This window comes from Opisthocomus hoazin, chromosome 9 (genome assembly GCF_030867145.1).
Source record: "Opisthocomus hoazin isolate bOpiHoa1 chromosome 9, bOpiHoa1.hap1, whole genome shotgun sequence".
NCBI lineage: Eukaryota > Metazoa > Chordata > Aves > Opisthocomiformes > Opisthocomidae > Opisthocomus > Opisthocomus hoazin.
Genome location: NC_134422.1, coordinates 43,281,356 through 43,300,948, shown reverse-complemented (window position 1 = coordinate 43,300,948; position 19,593 = coordinate 43,281,356). Strand labels below are relative to the sequence as shown.

The 19,593-nt window shown below is 42.6% G+C and overlaps 3 protein-coding genes across 8 annotated transcripts in view; 1 reads left to right on the top strand and 2 right to left on the bottom strand.

Annotated features, from left to right (window-relative positions):
- DNAH7 (dynein axonemal heavy chain 7) overlaps positions 1 to 15,067 on the top strand; it is a 94,473-nt gene extending 79,406 nt beyond the window's left edge. Inside the window, exons 54-64 of the mRNA XM_075429739.1 lie at positions 4,378 to 4,554; positions 5,582 to 5,743; positions 6,472 to 6,672; positions 7,188 to 7,349; positions 8,645 to 8,830; positions 9,338 to 9,475; positions 10,363 to 10,593; positions 11,603 to 11,755; positions 12,730 to 12,907; positions 14,254 to 14,357; positions 14,737 to 15,067. Coding sequence (XP_075285854.1) covers positions 4,378 to 4,554; positions 5,582 to 5,743; positions 6,472 to 6,672; positions 7,188 to 7,349; positions 8,645 to 8,830; positions 9,338 to 9,475; positions 10,363 to 10,593; positions 11,603 to 11,755; positions 12,730 to 12,907; positions 14,254 to 14,357; positions 14,737 to 14,943 — 1,899 coding nt within the window. The 3' untranslated portion in view covers positions 14,944 to 15,067. The remainder of the gene's footprint in view (positions 1 to 4,377; positions 4,555 to 5,581; positions 5,744 to 6,471; positions 6,673 to 7,187; positions 7,350 to 8,644; positions 8,831 to 9,337; positions 9,476 to 10,362; positions 10,594 to 11,602; positions 11,756 to 12,729; positions 12,908 to 14,253; positions 14,358 to 14,736) is intronic.
- Positions 134 to 3,352, bottom strand: LOC142362358 (baculoviral IAP repeat-containing protein 5.1-like). The gene is made up of 4 exons (XM_075429745.1): positions 3,215 to 3,352; positions 2,064 to 2,173; positions 1,490 to 1,604; positions 134 to 319 (listed from the first exon to the last, which is right to left on the bottom strand). Exons 1-4 carry the CDS (start codon positions 3,350 to 3,352, stop codon positions 134 to 136), a joined length of 549 nt encoding a protein of 182 aa, XP_075285860.1.
- Positions 9,469 to 19,593, bottom strand: part of SLC39A10 (solute carrier family 39 member 10) — a 122,135-nt gene continuing 112,010 nt past the window's right edge. For 4 of the 6 annotated variants that reach the window (XM_075429742.1, XM_075429741.1, XM_075429740.1 and 1 more), the window contains one exon: positions 15,143 to 18,364. In XM_075429742.1, coding sequence (XP_075285857.1) covers positions 18,206 to 18,364 — 159 coding nt within the window. In that variant the 3' untranslated portion in view covers positions 15,143 to 18,205. Of the gene's footprint in view, positions 9,917 to 15,142; positions 18,365 to 19,593 lie in introns of those variants that run through there. The other 2 variants (XR_012764971.1, XM_075429744.1) reach the window with 2 other exon arrangements.

Below are 19,593 nucleotides of genomic sequence, written 5' to 3'. Positions count from 1 at the left end.
CAGAGAGCCTGTGAAAGGAATTCTCTACGCTTCCTCACACAACTGTTCAGCTTTACATTAGTACTCAGATAAGAATATGAACGTTTGTACCGTATAAAGAAGAGAAACCAGTCGCAGAGTCAGACTTTACACTTCACTTCTGGATTTTTTTGGCCTGGCAGTATGAGCTTTTGGAACGTTGGGCAGGTGGCTCAGCTGGGAGAGGCACTGGCGGCGGCAGCGTGTACTGATGCTTGGAGACAAAGTTGTCCACAAGACGCTGCCTAGTTGCGGCGACTTCCTCTTCAAAAGAGTTTATTATGCTTCTGCCGGTTTTGCACTTAAAGCAAAGCAAAAGATTGAGACTTTCAATTGAGCAATTTAACTGTCTAGTTCAACTACATTCAAAACTTAGAGCCTCAAAAACCTACTGCTCTATCACCAGTTTGAGCTTGGAAGCCTACCCTGGCTGCATGGTGCAGAGCAGCTGGGTGGGTGTTCCGGATGCGTACCCCCCTTCCGTTCAAACTCCGCCGCCGGCCGTGCCGGCAGGGCTCGCTTCAGTGACTGCTTCTGGTTATGTCTGGTGTACTTTCTCTTCTAATGTAAATTGTGAACCTACTATTTAGCTGTATTTTAAAGTCACTTCAGGGGGGAGACTTCAGTTTGATTCTGTTCTGTGTGAGGAGGCATGATCTCACTTCTCAGGATGCATTCAGATCCTGGTGCTTCAAGATGGCAGCACGCTCTGGATCAGCTGCAGTGTGTAGCCCTCCAGGCTATTGGTGACAGTGTTCTTGGGGGCAAAGTGTCCCCACTTGAAGCTGCTGCTTCAAGTTTTCTGTATGCTGTACTTGGAAATAAAGTAGTATTATGGCCAAGCCCCATTTTGTACCTGGGAACACTGCTCTAAATCATTTGCTGTTCAGGTTAGATAACAAAAATCTGCTTGCTCTTAAGTCCACCTTTCACGATGCCAAGCTGCTCCCGCTGTGGGATATGATCCTATTTTTATGTATTTGAGTCTGTTGTATAGGGACCTTAAATACTTAGCCTTGGCATCACCACGTATGTTTTCAATACCAAATGTTACCAGCAAGGCAAGGATCTGACTTGTGCAAACCCACCAGGAAGCAAGATGCAGAACCTTTACTGTCCCTCATCAGGGAACTTGGTTTACTCAGTTCTTACTATCCCTAAGATTAGAGGTCATATATCAAAGACAGCTGATCTTCATCAACTACTTGAAGCAGCTCAGTTTTGTATGCTTTTGTGTTATGTCAGCACTATGGCATGCATGAAATCCCAGAAGTGGGGAGGAGCAAAACTGGGTAACTAAAACATATGAAGTGGACTTTAAAGTTTGAAAGCTTGATTAGACTGATTTACATGTAAAATTAGACATGTGAAGCAATCACAATCACTCCTTGCTGTTGCTTGGAAATCTTAGAGATGGAAGTTCTTGTTTACATTCTAGCTTTGAGTCTTACATTAATCGGTTCACACTTACCAGGAAGGTTCTCAGCCGTGTCATCTCCAGCATGTAGTACTCCTCCATTGTCAGGTCATCAAAGTGCTTCGTAAGGGACAAAAAGCCACAGCTGTGACGTTTGGTGTGTTCCTCCCTGCAGTGTAAACCCAGAATAAGAATAGATATTAAAACCATGAAAGTCACATTTCCAGAGACAGGTCTCTTCAGTACTTCTGCTGTCTATCAGTAGAAAATGTGTCATACAGAACAGGCATGAAATCGATTTTAGTGGATCTCAGATAGAAGCTGGTTGTGAGCCAAGAAGATACAAGTGAAGATTTAGACGGAGTTCACAATGTTGAGAGGAACTATTTTCTACTTTGTTGAATCAAAAGCATTCTCTTTGGAGGCAAAATGAAAGGAGCATAAAGAATTGCATGGGGTATAATTAACAAATATGAACTATTTCAAGGTTACCGGGTAAGATAAACTTTTGGCAGGCTTCAGTTTTGTGAGCTGTTACAGAGAGGTTGGTAATTTTATAAAGAGTAAGGGGATGTTGTCAAAGAAGCTTGGAGGAATACTTGAAGAACTTGGCGACGTTTGTGCTTACCATGGGTCGTCATTCGGTTTCCAGCCTTCCAGTTCTATCAAGCAAAAGAAACATTTTGCCACATCTGGTTCACTTGCATTTGGACAGTGGACAAAGCCTGCCTTTGCCATCTGCAAGTGAGAGGTTAGAAGTTCAGAGCCTCATCCAGCACACAGCTCGTGTTCACATCAGGAAGCTGTTTCTGAGAGCCTGCAAATAACGCCTTTCCCCACAATGTCTGTCAGCACATTGCAAGCGTGAGGGCTGCAAGCAGGTAAAGAACCAACTAGTAAAGGGACAAGGAATAGGCTACAAGCAGTGAACAAATCCTTGCACTGCTGTGGTATCTGCAGGCTACCAGAGGAGCTTTGTTCTACCAGAAGCCGTGCAACGCAAGCGTTGCGGTAGCACTGCATCAGATCTGCCATAGCCAGGACATTAAAGAATATTTTCAGAGGAAAAACATAGCTGACCATGGACACAGAAAACCTTTAAATACGAATTATGTGAATAAAATACTACATCTTTACCTTCAGTGTTTCCCTGTCACTTTAGAATCACATCTGGTGAGAACGCTAAGAATGAAGTAAGTTTGTTTCAGTTATCAAACGTCACAGCTTCTCAGGTAACTCTTGCAGGCATAACTATGCCTCATCTGAGGTCCAGCCTGGACATTTCAGGTGTGTGCCAAGGTGGGGTTTTTAATGCTTAAGTCAAAGGCTGCAGGGACATGAGCATGAAGTTTTCTAAAATTTTAAGTAATTTCAGTTTCTGAATTTTAAGTAGTGATCATTCTGCTACTTCATCCTTCCTGCTGGATCTGTACTTGTTTCTTCTAATGCAGGCTTCATTTTTATGAATGAAAGCTTGCAATCAGAAAGACTACATAATATAAGACATTAAATAACAAGAACAAAAAATAAGAAAACAAGAACCATAACTATATTCAATTCTGTAGCTAGACCAGGGAACTGAACGTGAAGCAGCTAGTCATCCCACTACATTATTCCCAAGCAAGGAACAGAGGAAAGTTGGAATATTCAACTTTTCATCTCCTTCAGGACTAGTAGAAGCTCACAACCCTTCCTGAACATGAATATACTTAACAGTGATTTAACAAGCACAGTATATAAAAAATAAGGCACAGTCAAAATACCTGTTTTTAGACTTACATTCTCCGGGGTGCACTTGCAGTTCTCTGTAAAAGGCCACTTTGTGAAGGTTTTTAAGCGGTTCTCATATTCATACATATCCTTAAAATCACTCAAGAACTTGGAAGCCAAACCAAGCTCTTTCAAAAGCACCTCCATCTGCAAAGCCTGCAATTGCTGTAGCCCAGGGCCTCCCTCCTGCCCTGGGATTTAAGGCATTGCACTAACTGGTGACACACTGCACCTGTAACGCAGGGCAAGTTTTAAAGGGAGAGAGAACACTGGTGAGTTTATGAGCAGGGTGATCCCTCCGTCCCGTTCTGTGTACTTGGTCCCACTTTATTGACTGAAAGCACCTATGATAACGCAGTATGACAATCACAAATGTTGTAACTGAAACGTCAGAAAGGCAAGTCAAAAACTCTAGTTATGAATACAGCAAATTTACCTATAAAATTTTAAAAAATATTACACTGATTGTGACCAAAGTGGTTGAATTAGCATTGCTGTTTGAAACCTTTAGCACTTCTTGCATTTCGTGTTCGGAGATTAAATGTTGTTACCACATTTGCAAATACTGTTGCCTTTCTTTTAAACGGGCGGTGGTAATTATAAAGTATTCTAGAGTGTGTCCAGAGAGAGAATGAATGGTGATATTCAAAAGAATTATATCTGTAAGTGTTTACAGGCTCAAAGTGTTAAGCTGTCATTTAGTAAATTGTCTCTGTCTGGGGGCAGAGCCCGGCTGGACAGCAGCGCGTGCAAGGCTGCTGTACGCAGCAGTTCTCCAAGCCAAGGTCTGAACGCCTTGGAAAGGTGTTGCACTAGGAGACTGGAAAATTGAGATCCTCTCCGTAGTGCAGATGGAGTAAGTGCAGGGAAAAACCCAGCTTCCTATAAGAGCAGGTTAGTCTGTCCAGGTGAGGTGACAGAAAGGAGATGAAGGAGCGCTGGCATAGGCTTTCCAGTTTCAGCCTGCTTAGAGCATCTTTGAGCTCAGAGCCTGTTTTTTGCCTACATTTACACACACTGAATCATCGATTCCTCCGGGATTGTACTTGTATCTGATTTTATATGCAGGAATACTGTCCTTGAAATTTATTTTAAAGTGTTTATAGAGTAATATGTGTTCATGCTTACACAAGAATAGGATACTTTAATTCTGATTTTTGGGTTTCTTTTAGGTAATACCAATGGTGCAGGAATTTATCATTCATAACCTAGGACGTCCATTTATCGAGCCACCTCCATTTGACTTGGCAAAAGCATTTTCTGACAGCCACTCTTGTGTACCACTGATATTTGTACTTTCTCCCGGTGCCGACCCCATGGCAGCCCTGCTGAAGTTTGCTGATGATGAGGTATTTTAACATCTCCAGACTTTCTTAATACAGTTGCTGCTGGTGTGTGTGTGCACGTGTATGTGCATGAGCATATGTTTGTATGAAGTAGTGAACTTCATGTAAATAAAACTTGAAATGCCTCAGTAGGCTCAAAAACCTCTTTTTAACTGCCTAAAAACATGTTAAAATTGATCTCATGGTTCTTTTTAACATAAAGTGCTAATGAACACAAGTGGATTGTTTTTTAGGAATAATTTGTCCATTGTTTATAAGAAATTTTATGTTAAATATTTGTGGCGTATTCTATGATGTTGTGATCTCATGATCTACTTAACTAATTAGTTTGTGTAATCTCACATGGAAAACTGGATCAAACCCGTAATGGTTTAAACATTCATTGTAAGGAATCTTATCTGAAAATGGTATTTTTTTTTCCTAATAAGTATCCTGTGTAATTTATTACTTAATTACGAAACACCGTAGTAATATAGGAGCTTAGGATCTTGGGTGGCATTTACACTGCAGAATTCAAATATGGATTTTAGTTGGCTTTGTCATTATTACAGTATTCAAAACAAAAAATTCCCACCAGCCTAAATGAGTTTGTATGTGGAAGAGTACTCTTATAATACCAGAATATCACTGTTTTCTGGTAAGATGGGTTTCTTGCATTTCATGACTGTTGTTCTGCCAGAATTCTGTGCTGTTGGGAATGAGAGACATCCTTCAAGGCTCCAGCCCCCACGCTGTGAATGTACCCTGCATTTTATGGCAGGCTGTCTGCATCCTGAAAGAGCATACTCCTGCTTTCAGGAGCACCTTGAACCTGTCAGAATTTCACTGTTCCAGACTAAATGGGGGTGTAGTTGGAGCTTTTCACTGACATATATATAGAAGAGGTTTTAGTCAACTGGCATGACGTGGGAGAGAAAGTATACTGTACGTACATTGAATATTTCAAGAATACCTATAGATGTGAACTATTGCCCCAGAAGTTTTAGTGTATTTGTGCAATATTATTCTTACTTATGCTTTCTACATGCAGGGATACGGTGGCACAAAGCTTAGTTCTCTGTCACTTGGTCAAGGCCAAGGCCCAATAGCCATGAAAATGATAGAGAAGGCGATGAAGGAAGGAACGTGGATAGTTCTGCAAAATTGCCACCTAGCAAGTTCGTGGATGCCAGTTCTGGAAAGAGTCTGTGAGGTAAAAATACGTATTTTCTTCTTATAAATACATCTGGAGGCAAGTCTGACCCGTACAGCAAGGGGAAAGCCAGCCTAGCAGCCCTGCTGTTGATGGCCGTTGCGTAAGGGTAATCGCCACAGCCAGACCCTGTCTTTTGCCTTCTGCCCCCGGGAGCAGAAAGCGCTCACAGACATCGCGGGTCTGGCCCTTCCCCGAATGGCAAATCATCCGACGGCTGCCGCTGCGGAAAAGCAGTGTGCTAAGGAGTTTTGCTCTCAAACAGCTCTAGGTTTGCACAGAGGTACTAGCGTGTATGTCTGTCTTTCTTACACCCCCCCTGCCCTTCGATAAACTCAGCACATTTCTGATGTATATGTGTTATGCCTGTAGCCCTTCCCAGAAGAGCTGTATGATGGTAAATGCAGTAAATGGGCACAGTTTACATTCCATTGTTCTTGTGGTAGAGAGCCTGCGCTTGGTTTTGTTCGTATATTCCACAAACACGCACAGAGAGGACAAATTCTAGTTCACAATACGGGTCTTCAATAAAAGGACACCAGCTGTAGAAGGGAAGGTGTCGTTCATAAGTGCAACTCTCACTGTAATCACATACAAGCATCTAAGAAGTTAAACTTTGGACTGGTGTATTTCCCCACTTAAAAACTGCTTCAATAATAACACTCAAGGTGTATATTAATCTGTTCTGTCCTCAGTTGCCTGGTTTTGTATGTGTTTGTTTATTGTAGGAGCTAAACCCTGACACAACACATCCGGGGTTCCGCATTTGGCTCACCAGTTACCCCTCTGCCACGTTCCCGGTGTCCGTACTTCAGAACAGCGTGAAGATGACTAACGAAGCACCAAAAGGGTTGCGGGCCAACATAATCCGTTCGTACCTGATGGATCCCATATCTGATCCTGTCTTCTTCAACAGCTGCGGAAAACCTGTGAGTGATGTTGTGCTGTAACTCTGTGAAGCAGTTTCAGCAGACCCTGATGACCGTGTGTGTGCGCTCTGGGGGAAGAAAACCTCCAAAATTAAATAGTTATCTTTCACTGCAATGAAGCTGAGTTTGAGTACTGGCAACAGCAAAGTAAATTTAATTTTTATTTTATTGCTTGTCTCCCACTTCTTCAATGGAGATTTTTGTGGTATGGCATTAATAATACAACGTTAGCTTAAAAAAAAAAAAAAGACTGGGAAAAAATCTTAACCCCACTTTTCATAATTAGATGTCTGTGTGCAAGCATATTTTACATTCTATTCCTCTAATTAATGTATTAATTCCCTGCTTGAAAGCCTTTGTGTATCAAGATAAAGCTATGCCGACTCATGAACAGCGTGTTACCAGAGCAGGAGGTGCTGGGTTTTGAGGGACAGCGGTGCTGCGCGGGACGGGAGCAAACACGAGAGGGTTTAAACCAGCCGCGCGTTATTAACGGTGGTGCATTTGGTTCTAAGGCTGTGTTCAAGACGTTGCTGTACGGCCTCTGCTTCTTCCACGCGCTGGTGCAAGAAAGGCGGAACTTTGGGCCGTTGGGCTGGAACATTCCGTACGAGTTCAATGAGACCGACCTGCGCATCAGCGTGCAGCAGCTGCACAGCTTCCTCGACCAGTATGAGGTACGGCAGCCTCTCACAGCGGGCACTGGTCCCTGGGGCCGGCAGGGCACCTACCAGTCTAGGGGGGCAGTGACTCGGAGACTCAGTGCTTGCCATAGCACTGACCAGGTTCATTTTAAGTGGTTAGTGTACCATGATCAGTCTATAACTGATGGGGAAACCTTCAAATTACAATTCAGAAGTTCTGCCACGCAAAACAGAGCAGTGCGGGTTCTGCAGAGTTGCCTTATTTGTTGGCATCTTATCCTGTCTCTAGGCAGGAGCGGTGGAGTCAGCGCTAGGTGATGTTACTGCAAGCTGTAAAATACCCTGCTAAACCGCTGAATTGCTAGCTGTGATTTACTCAGGGATAGGGATAGTAGACGACCCTGGACTGCTGCCGATTAGTAACAACATAATGCCTGTAAATTTGGCGGATGAGGTTTCCTTGCCTGTTCGCAGAGCTAGGCAGCGTTTCATAGAAGCCCCTCTGGAATTTGCTTGCAATACAGGGCACTTCTTTATGTTCCAGCTTCCTAAGCAACCCACTGCAGCCAGAATCTGTGGAAGTCCTGGCCGCGGACAGGGTGTAACTTTCAAAGCACTGTCACCCTGGAGTGGTTTTGGTTATCGGTGTGGTTAATAGGGAAATTGTGATTCAGCATGAGAAAGCAACTTCCTGAAGGGCTGTGTTTCTGTTCTGTTCTGTGGGGCTGAGGGGCACGTCCTCCCCTCATATGACCAAAGCTTATGAGCAAACCTAGTGCCTAGCAGGGAGGCAAGCATTTTTTTTTCCCTGAAAGGTAACAACTTCTACATAGTAGAGATTTCTTGGTACTGTTTTCAAGTGGTTGTCTTTATCCCGGTTCTCAGCATATGGCCCACTCTTGCCCTGACTTCCTGTAAATAATTTATCTCTTATCACTCAGTTTGTTCCTTTTATGCATATAAGAGGAGTCTGGCTTCTCCCAACCTCAAGACTTCAAGCACATTTGATTTTTTATTTTTTTTTTTTTTTAGAAAATAAAAAGTAAAATATAATCTCTGAGCACAGCTATGGCCCTGTGCCAGCATACGTTTATTTTAGCAAGTATTCTTCAAAAGAAGCAATGCTGGGTGATTAGATGGATGATTATCCAAGTATTTGACGATGAGGAGATCAATGGTACAAGCACGAACTAGCAGAAGTAAAGAACAGCTTTTAAACTTTCCAGTGAGTTCTGGATGACTTCCAGATCAATATGTTACAGGATACCAATATGGCTGTCCAGAGAGGTGCGAGGCTGCAGCTCTGATCGTGGTCTTGGTTTTTTCAGGAGGTGCCCTACGATGCTCTTCGCTATATGACTGGAGAATGTAATTATGGTGGCAGAGTCACCGATGACTGGGATCGGCGTACACTCCGTAATGTCCTCAACGTGTTCTTTTCCTCAGAAATAATTACAAATGTAGATTACAAATTTGATCCAAGTGGCCTCTATTTTGCTCCTCCGGAAGGAGATGTAAGTATCCCAGAACAGACTCTGCTTAGGGGACAGCAAGGGAGAAACCCAGCCTGCGGAAGTTAAAAGCATTATAAAACAGGCATAAGAGCAGGAGTTGATCATACCTGCTGGAGGCAGAAAGAACACAGTAATCAGCTTAGTTGACCTTATCGCCCGGGAGAGTTGTTACACACCAGTACAACGCCTTCGGACACTGGGCAGCAGCGGGTCCTGTAAGGGGCTGCAGCCCCTCGCGCTAGGTGTCTGATTTTGTAACCGAATTTCCAGCAGCTGTCAGGAACTGTTTAAGTGAAGCCAGTCCTGATTTCAGGGTCAGAGGGGTGGATCCGAGGAATTTGTGAGGCACAGTCAGCCCCGTATTTCCTTCTCTGTCTTAGTTTACACACTGTGTTCGTTACAGCAGGGAGGGCTGAAGTGGTTCTGAGACACAGCTTGCAGCCTGTCATGGGCTGCTTGCCTGTTTCTGTGTCTCCTGTAAAGTCTGTTTTTCCCCCCTTTTTCCAGTACCAAAGCTACATTGACTATACAAAGACACTTCCGCTGAATCCTTCCCCGGAGATATTTGGAATGAATGCAAATGCTGATATTACCAAGGATCAGTCAGAAACGCAGCTGTTATTCGATAACATTCTTCTTACACAGGTATGTAAAGCGTAAAAGTCACACACCTTCTTACCCTAACTTTGTCTCCCCATGAGTATGTTCAGAGTTGGTTTTTTTGCAGTTTTTACTGTACCTTACTGTGTTGCGTCTCCATTCTGTTGAAATCACTGTTCTGTTTCAGAATCTTTTAGGTCTTTTGGTGATGTATTTTTCCTGACTGTCTTTCTAAGGAAACACAGCTTCTGTGGCTGTACAGTCAGTTTGTGCATCTTCTACTCGCCCCGGCTTTTAGCAGTTTTCAGTCCGGTTTGTAAGGCAGGTACAGTCTAGGTGTCCTACAGTTCCTGTAAGCTCCCTGAGAAGAACGAAGCGCTGGATTCAGGGAGCAAGAGGGACAGCGAGACGGAACTCGGCACTGCTTGACAGCACCGGGCCAGCCAGCGCTGCTGCCGGGACATCAGAGCTGGGGGCGAGAGTGGTCTGCAGGAGAGACGAGATTTCAGCCAAGAAAAAGGAGGAGGACACAGATCTGTAGGACACCACATTTTGTTGGTTTTAAGATGATAATTTTTGCAATAATACAGGAAATGGGTTGCGCAGAGAGGTGGTGGAGGCCCCATCCCTGGAAACATTCAAGCCCAGGTTGGACAGGGCTCTGAGCACCCTGATCTCGTTAGTGGTGTCCCTGCTCGCTGCGGGGGGGTTGGACTAGATGACCTCCAGGGGTCCCTTCCGACCCAAAACTTTCTATGATTCTATGAAATTCTGTAACAAATTAATTTCAGTTGCAGGGGAAGTGTTGGAACTGTAGTGCTCTTTTAAACAACACCTTTATAACAGCTCTATTTTTCTGCATTTTAACTACTCACTCTCCTAAGTTCCCTTTCCTTTTCTCAAAATAAATCCAAATTTTTGTCTCTCTGTAGTCTTGGGCATCTGGTGGTGGTGCAAAATCCAGCGATGAAGTTGTTCTTGAAGTCACAGGTGACATCCTGAGCAAACTCCCTCCAGATTTTGACACTGAAGCAGCAATGAGGGCATACCCAACCACTTACACTCAAAGCATGAACACAGTGCTCGTCCAGGAGATGGGACGCTTTAACAAGTTGCTGCAGACCATACGGGACTCCTGTCTTAACATCCAGAAAGCAATAAAGGTGAGCTGAAGATAAGCTTTAAAGGCCCATACCTAGAACCTAGACTCGATCTATTGGAGCTATTCATGCTAGTACCTTAGAGAACTGACCCAGGCGTCTGATGCAGGTCGGTCAAACACCTTAAAGAATCCGGATTCCACGCTGATTTAGTGTTCTGTGTCTTAGGAGTACAAAGGAATACAAAAGTACTATTGTGCCTACTGTAGAGGCACCCAATCAAACCAGGAAGTTTTTAACGACAGATGTGCTAGCACATAAGACAAGCAGTGACTGGGTTCACATCTGTTTTTCTGCCTCGCTGGCAGGACAGACTGAAGTACCTCACACAGATCCTTACAGGTGAGAGCAGATCTCAGCACCTCAAACAGAAATTACTGCCGGTGAGGATTCCGTTAAGGTACCACAGTCCAAAGTCACTGTTTGGTCTCAGTAGGAATCAAAAGCTACAGCTGTGCAAAAAGCAGGAAAAAGTCAGTTTGGGTAATTTTTGTTTATCCTATTACAGCTTAAGGCTGACAAGCATTTAAAGACATCACCTTATTTCCCCCCCCCAAATCCTACTCCTCTCCCCATTACAGCCAAACTACAAGCTGAAAAGTCTGCCACGTTAGAATAAGGCACTTGGAGCAATGCCACAGAGTTTTGCGGAAATTTTAAATAATAATAAGAAAGAGCATTTACAGTTAGTAAAACGTAGAAGTGCTCTGGGCAGACCATGTTTCTGAGGAAGGATGCAAAGGGAGAGTTTTCCAGTCCACGCAGTTTTCTCCCAAGAGGCTGTGGACCCTCTCCCTGACCACTCTAGTGACTAACTACCGGATCAGATGGAAGATGGCAGCAACTTCTCATGACATCCGTTCTGTCCATTACTCTTGTTTCAGTGTTGCTCCTGACTCAGCTAGGAGTTCCTAACAGCTGTTGGACAGAGCGCTATGCTGACGTGTAATCCTTAAAGCAAGCCCGGTGGGCAAAAGTATTTTGACGTCTTCCATTCCAAAATTTCTTTTAGGGGCTCGTAGTGATGTCTGATGAACTGGAAGAAGTGGTAAACAGCATTCTGAAAGGCAAAATTCCTGGACTATGGATGAGGAAGTCTTACCCAAGCCTCAAGCCTCTGGGCAGCTACGTGACCGACTTCCTTAACAGACTGAAGTTCTTACAGGTGAGCACGCCCCACTTACGCAGAGTTGTTCAGTGCCACTTACTGGCTCTGCCTGCTGATGTCAGGTGACATCTCCACAAGTGAACACCCACGCATGAATTACTTCCACTGAATAACTGATGGGTAAAGTTCAACTCATTTGCGCATCTGTTTCGTATAGCCATTATTTTTTTCAGATAATATTCAAAACTGATTGTAACAATCAGAAAAATGTCATCTTCCATGCAGTAAATAGTCACCATTGCAGCAGACCTCATGTGTATTACAACCAAATCCAGTGAATTTTGGCATTTTTAAAAACCATTTTTATACAGAGACATCCACAGTGTAAGCTACTAAAACAATCCCAATAAACCAACCAACAAAACACAAACAACAACAAAAGAAACCCTCCCCACCCCCCCCCAAGTCAACAGAAGTTTAATTAGGCCACAAATCCTCCTGATGAGGAAATCGTCCCTCCTGTACAGGCTTCCCTTCCCTTGCTGTACAGCCTTACAACATCGGGCTTGGCCCTGGGAGGGAGCTACGAGCCTTTCAAAGGGAAAACAGCCCGTGGAAAACCCCTGGTTTGCACAGAGAAACACAGGGGATGCTGAACAGCCATCAGTGGCGCGGGGGGGAGGAGAAGGGAGCCCTCGCTCCGCGAGCTCACAAGGCTGATGCTCGTGTAACAGATGAAGTCCTTCACCTAGGCTGGGTATTTCCAGGCAGCAGCGCCGGGGTTGTGCTCTGTGTTTGGCTGGGTTTTGTTTAAAACAGAAGCTAGTGACATTTTAAAGTTGTTTAAAAAGACTTGGCAGCCATCCAAAACGCCAGTGCTTTCAGAAAGGAAAAAGACAATCCTGGATGCACAAAGGGAGAAATTACTTCTGCTGTTATTCTAGAAGATATTTGCTTTGCTAAATACTAAAAAAAATAAAAGGCGGTTTGTTTTTTTTTTCTTCTTCTCCTCTCTCTTTGGCTGCCCACAGCTATGGTATGAAAATGGAACTCCACCAGTCTTCTGGATTTCAGGATTCTTCTTCACTCAGGCGTTCTTGACAGGTGCCCAGCAGAACTATGCCAGAAAATACACCATTCCCATCGACCTGCTAGAATTTGACTACGAAGTGCTGGAAGATAAGGAATATGACATTGCTCCTGAAGATGGTACGTAAACGCATGACACCATTATCTGCCTTTGCTGGTGTGTTCACAAGATAACGTTGATGTGCAGACTCAGAGTTATGCAATTAAGTTAATGAATTCTGCTGGAAAACTTACGCAGCCGCACTGCTCCCCATGAGATGCACAAGAAGCGAAGAGGCAAAATACTGCGGAAATCCTCAAGGACTGCTGAGATTAGTTCACCTCCTGTCTTGGCATGCAGATATAAAATAACACCAAAGGACACTCCTTACCCCAGACTTCCCACAACAGAGCCAACTTCACAGTGCTATCTAGCTTGCCTTTTTTGTTTTTTCTTTATTTCACTCCATTAGCGTATATGTCAGAAAATGCGTATTTTCCTAAGCCAAGGAAAACCAAACATTTAGCAGAGAAGCTGGTTATGCTACTTTAGCCCTAGAACAAAACCCTATGGATACATCACAATGTGCAATAGGGAGCACTCTAAGGGGGGAAAAGCCCTATTTTTTATCAAACCATTCTATTATACATTACTTACCATCGTTCCAGTGGCAGATAGGTTTGTTAGCTTGCCCTTCCTCAGAAAAAAGGACAGATGAAACCGACCTGTTCTTCATACTCTATTTTATGCTTTTCTGAGGATCAGTTTGACTGAAGTTGCGTAAAAAGAAGGGCTTGGCAGGTTGCCTGGCCAGTCCCTTTCGAGTCATTTTCTGTTGGGGCAAGTTTATGTTTTGCTCTAGAAGTTACAGTTTTCAGCCTACAGAGCAAGAAGGTGCGAGTTTGATGAAAAAGAGAAATTGCAGTAATTTACTGTTTTCTTCGGGAAAGCTGATGGAATGACAGCTGTCATTCTGTCATGTCATTATGTCACGACATTATGACATGTCAAAATAAAGATAGTTATGTTTTTTAAACATTTAAAGGATTATTTTTTCCTACGGCTTCAATGAGCCACTTCAGAAAGGTGTAAGCAAGTGACAATTTGAAACACACGCAATGAAACAACGTGAAGACTAACTAGTAAAAGCCTGTTTATATGATCCGATCTCCAAGTTTGGAAACACTAAAGCTGACAAATAGCGTCCTGTACTGATTTTTAACCTCCGTTCTTCCAAGAGGCTGGATACGCTATGACATCGCTAGACATTGTCACTTTATCAATCTTTACAGCACTGCAATCATGCTGCATTGTAAGGCAGCACAGGACTCTGTTCTACGCAAAATTGTTTGATCATCACTCGGAACACACAAAATTGCCCAAGTCCCCCACAACCAGCTGACAGCACAGCACGTGGCCCCAGCTGCTGCTCTCAGAAGACATTCTGAGGTTGTGTGTGATACAGTATCTTTTCTCACTAATTCAGGGGTCTACGTTCAGGGATTGTTCTTGGATGGAGCACGCTGGAACAGGGAAACGAAGAAGCTAGGAGAATCTCATCCGAAAATCCTCTACGATACAGTACCTGTGGTCAGTATCTTTCGTTTGGTGACATTTTAGAGTATTATATACACCAACAAATACTGTAGTCTTGAAGGAAGCACCAGGGGAATTCTTTAAAAAGAATAATAATTGAATTGAAATGGTTTGTGTTGAAATAGAAATGAAGTGTTTGAGAGGAGCTGAGAATCCTCTGCTGATAATGACAGTGACAGAAGTTTGATGTCGCCTATTTTGGGAGAGGAAGCAATCTGCTAAGAAAGAGGAAACAAGAAACAGGTTTTCATGGCTAGCTGTTAAAAAGCAAACGAAACAAAAAACGTCAAAATGCTTTAGCCAAGCCAAGACCGTTTCCCTGCTTTTTGTTTTTTATCTGAGATGAAAAGGACTATTGTGTTCTTTGCTGCAGATCTGGCTGAAGCCGTGCAAGAGAGCAGACATCCTGCCGCGACCCAGTTACCTGGCCCCAGTGTACAAGACCAGCGAGAGAAGAGGGATCCTGTCAACCACGGGCCATTCCACCAACTTTGTCATCGCAATAACTCTCCCTTCGGACAAGCCGCAAGAACACTGGATCCGACGGGGCGTGGCGTTACTCTGTCAGCTTAACTCGTAACCCTGTCACAATTTATGGAGGTAGGCGCCCTTTCTAGGCCTCTCAGAAGGGATGTGTGTCAGTCTTGAAATGCCACTTAAAAAGAGGAATCAAAATGACGTGTTGACAATGTTGCACTTGTCCCTTGCATGAGATCTGAAACAAAATACTAAAACAGAAAGGTGCGCAATAAAACCTTATAAAAGCCAACAAAAATATCTGCTCCTTGAATCATTTTATTTTCTGAAGGTTCCTTATTTATAAGGAACATACATAAAATGAACACAACACTGTTGACAATGAACAAAACAGCATTTGATCATTTCCAGCTTTATAAAATTTTAAAAAATGATTTAGTTATAACAAAAAGACTGGTAGCTCAGCAAGTCATCTTATAGGACCATAATCACATTTTAAACCATGGACTCAATTGTTAATGGGAGGGGAAAGAAAAAAAACCTTCGGAAAAAAAAAATCACACTGCATCTAGCAACTACAGTATTTTCTAAGCATAATCACAGCGGATTGAGTGCAATGTGATCTACATCAAAATTCATACGGGATGTCACACAGTGACAGCATTGTAATATACAAGTAACATTTACGCCCTCCAACAAATACAAGTTAAATGAGACTCTGGATTCAAGCAGAATGGAATGTTGAAGCCAAGTAGAAATGTAGTGGAATTCAGATTGTCTGTAACACGATCAAAAGTGTACATTAGAATCATCTGGAATTCAATACTGATGGAAACATACGAAGTCACAGCTGTTACACTGCTCTTCATAACTTGTAATAAATACTAGAAAACAAAAGGAAACAACCCATATTTAATGAAAAATGCAGTACCTACCTTCAAGGACCATGTTTTTCCCTTATCTGAAGATGGTCTTGGAAGGAAGTTAACTGTTTTCCTACAGAGGCAGTGGATTAAGCTATAACCATATTCCAACTAATACAAAAGGAAGTACACTACCTGAAGTAATAGAAATCTTCATTTGGAAAGAATTAAAAGAAATAAACTTTAAAAAATGTTTTGACAAAGTATCAGTTCAACCACGTAATGACCCCTTTATACTCAACAGAATTAACAGAAAAGGAAAATTAAGGGTCAGTTTAATACATACGCAACACAGGTTGTTTAAACTCAGATCCTCAGAAGTTATCCAGGGAGCTAAGCCTCTCTGAAAATGGTACTCAGTGACCTAACGCGGGCACTATGAAAAATGTCACCCGGGATCTTTCCACTGCAGAAATTCAGTAATCTGAAGCTAACAACAGTGTGTCTGCTAATTAGGGTCCAACAGTAAACGCGCTGAAAGAGGAAAAAAGAAAAAACTTAAGTTCAGAGCATCAAAGGGCTGCACGCCCGCACTCTGGGCTTTTGGCTTCTTCACTGAAGAAACTGCGCCCTTCTTTGAAATGGACCCTTAATACTGTTTCTTGATACTGCATCAGGAAGAAATACTGGCAAGAACCAACCGCTATCTTTAAAACACACGAGCTGCTCTCAGTAAAAACTAAATTGACCAATGAAGCTTCGAAAAGGAAAGGGCCACAGGAAACACAGTAACTTGAAATGGAATGAAGATGCCCACTGGCTCTCGTTAAAGGCGCTGGGATCAGTGTTTTTAGCAGCTCCACTGGCACCAAGCAGACCGAAACAAAACTTACGGCACGTACGCAAAATACAGCTTTTACCTGGTCATACACGTAAAAGAAGACGAACGGTATGTTTTAAAAAAGGCTACTACCATGCTTAGGACTGGTACTACAGACTCAGCTTGCACTCCTCACGAACTGACACGTTTTTTTAAGGAGATGGGTACACAAAGAACGAACTCGTGTCTGGCAATCGAAGCATACCAGCACAATCTGATCCAGGACAGCTGATCCCAGCAAGTTAAGGCCCAAATTTTCAGTCTATCCTTCCAAATTACACATACCATGGATCTATCACATCTGCTTCTTAATAATCTAATTTAAATACCAAAATTGTAAAAAAATATCATAGAAATGAACTCCTTTACGTGGGAAGTAGAAATCTTCTTCCATGCTCTCTACTGCCAGAAACGGCTGGTGCTACAATGTCTGATATCAAGGCATTGTAGAAACAGGTTTTGACCTGGCATTACAATATTGTAAATAACCTACCAGGACTGCACACACAGAGCAGAGTTTAACCTTTGTGCCCAGGTTCAGTAACTAGCGTCTTGCACTTTGGATTGTTTTAACATGAAGAGGAAAAAACAGTCCAAAATAATTGTTAAAAAAAAAAAAAAAAGGAGAAATTCTCATATGGATTCTCTGTTAAGAGTTTGCACAAATTCACAGCCACAATTCTTCAGTAGTTTATGCTGCAAGTGGCACACAATACATCTTTAGCATCTGGGAAAAAGAACCAGAAATAGCTCAATAACTCCAACATCAAGGATTTCCCCAAACTAACACTAATTCTACTGCATTTTGCATTTTCCTACTAATATCAAGGAACAAACATCAAATAAACCTTAGGAAAAACATCCTCCAGCTGACCCTCGCCAGCACACGGCACTTTGCGGCACCTCCTGCAGCAGCTTGCCTTCTTACACGTGACGGTTAGCAGGGTGGAGCGCAGCTGAACGCAGGCTCTTGAGAATGGAACAGTGTTTAGGTTTTGGGTTTCTTTTTTAAATTTAAGCCAGCACAGTGGTTTCCAGTCGTGTGCTGGTGTAAGAGTTAAAACTTGAAGTCACCACTATGCAGAAGAATCGGCACAGAATGACTACGTATACGCGCACACACATACATATGTGCATGCATATCTGTATATATTGACATATCTATACATACAGACAGATACATATATGTGCTGCGTAAGACTTACGTGGCACTAAAAGCTTACTCAGGTTCCTTGCAGAGGTGTGAATTTCAGCCGTCACGTTGTCTGGGTTCTGTTCACATCTACCAAGGAAACAGTATTTTCCCAAACGCGTGGATCGCTCACTGAGCTTTTTTAAGCAGGCAGTGCTTCCTGTACAGGACACCGACCTTGGCGTTTATTTCTCATGTTTAGTATTTCCTAACTGTCAGTCACTCGAGTTTAGAAGATGCATTGAGTAATCTCATCTGATTTGAATTAGGAAAAAAGCAGAAGTTAATCTACACAGAAATGAATGTACTGTACTCGTGTAAGTAGTGCAAGCCACTGCTTTTCCTCTGAGCAATGTGCGTACAGTGAAACAGTGCAGACTCAAAGCCATACAGTAACGGCATTGTCACCACAGTGATTACCAGAATTAGGTCAGAACTGGATGTCAAGCACAATTTTATCTTCATAGAGGGCAATCACCAGCATGATGGCAAATCCAAGCAGCAGGCCCAGATTCTGAAGAATAAACTGCCCCACGGGACAATAACCGTGCTCTTCGTTATCTCCGTCTCCATGAAGCATTTCTGGAAGCTAAAAAGGAAAAACAATTTAGAAAGTTATTTCACCTCTGCTACATTTATACTTGGACAAGTTTACAAGATGGCATTGTTGAGAATAAACACTCCAGGATTCAGGTACAAAACCAAGACACTAAGCCATAGCCTGAACTCTACCTAGCGACTACATTGGGTAAAAACACAACCCCACCACGTATTTACAAAACAAACTAAAAATGCCTTTGCTTTCCTCTGGACTCCGTTCCTTAAGCTTTTACTGGATCACACATCTACTTCAACTTTTAAGTTCCTCTAGAACGTCAGGCCCAGCATCCTTTCAGTTCTGCTCTTTTGAGTTCTTTTACTTGGTTAAAATGGTAATGCTTAATGAAACATAATAAAAAGCTTTGACTATTTCTACAGTAATTACACTCCTATAAATATACCCTTTATAATGACTTTGCTGATTAACTTGGCCATTCATACATGCTTACATATACTCGCATACATGTCCCTTTTAAATATGGGAAGAGTAGCTTGTTGTGGTTTCACCTGTCAGCCAAAACCAGGACATAGCTACAAGTAATTCAAGAGAAATTGTGTGTGAAGCTATAAAAAATTCTGAAAGCTCTGGATACTCCTTATATTCCTCACCTATGAAGAAAAGTCAAATAGTACTGACAAAAGCAACAAACAAATAGTAGTGCACTTGGAAGATGTAAAAATAAATCTTACGAAGTGTCTTACAAAGCCACCCATACAGAAACGAAACCACTTTACATGTTTTACAATGAAATTAATTCAGGAAAGCATGAGGTGAAAGAAGGAATTCCTTCAATACACACTTAGTACAGAAAAATGTAACACAGAACGGAAACTTCAGGCAGCACACAGCACAAGTCTGTCTTTATTGCTCTTCATTAAGCTAGGTTAGAATAGTTTTGGTTATTCTGAGTACCTGAATGTGGCACAACAGACAAATTACCAGAGCGTCAAATCTGCCAAGAACCCAAACATACTACCCATCTGGTCTGGTATTGCTGTATTTCAAAAAGATATGTAAAGCTGACAATTATTTTGACCCACTGAGTACTGAAATATAAAAAAATACACTGTTGTGAAAAATGTTTCTCACCTATACAATAGACCAGGCAGCTGAACAGCAAGCACTACACCAAAGTCCTGAAGTCAGTCAGTCACTAAGAATAAATGAAGTAATCACAGACTTTACACTACTGAAGACTGCTATACAGCTCTCGTGGT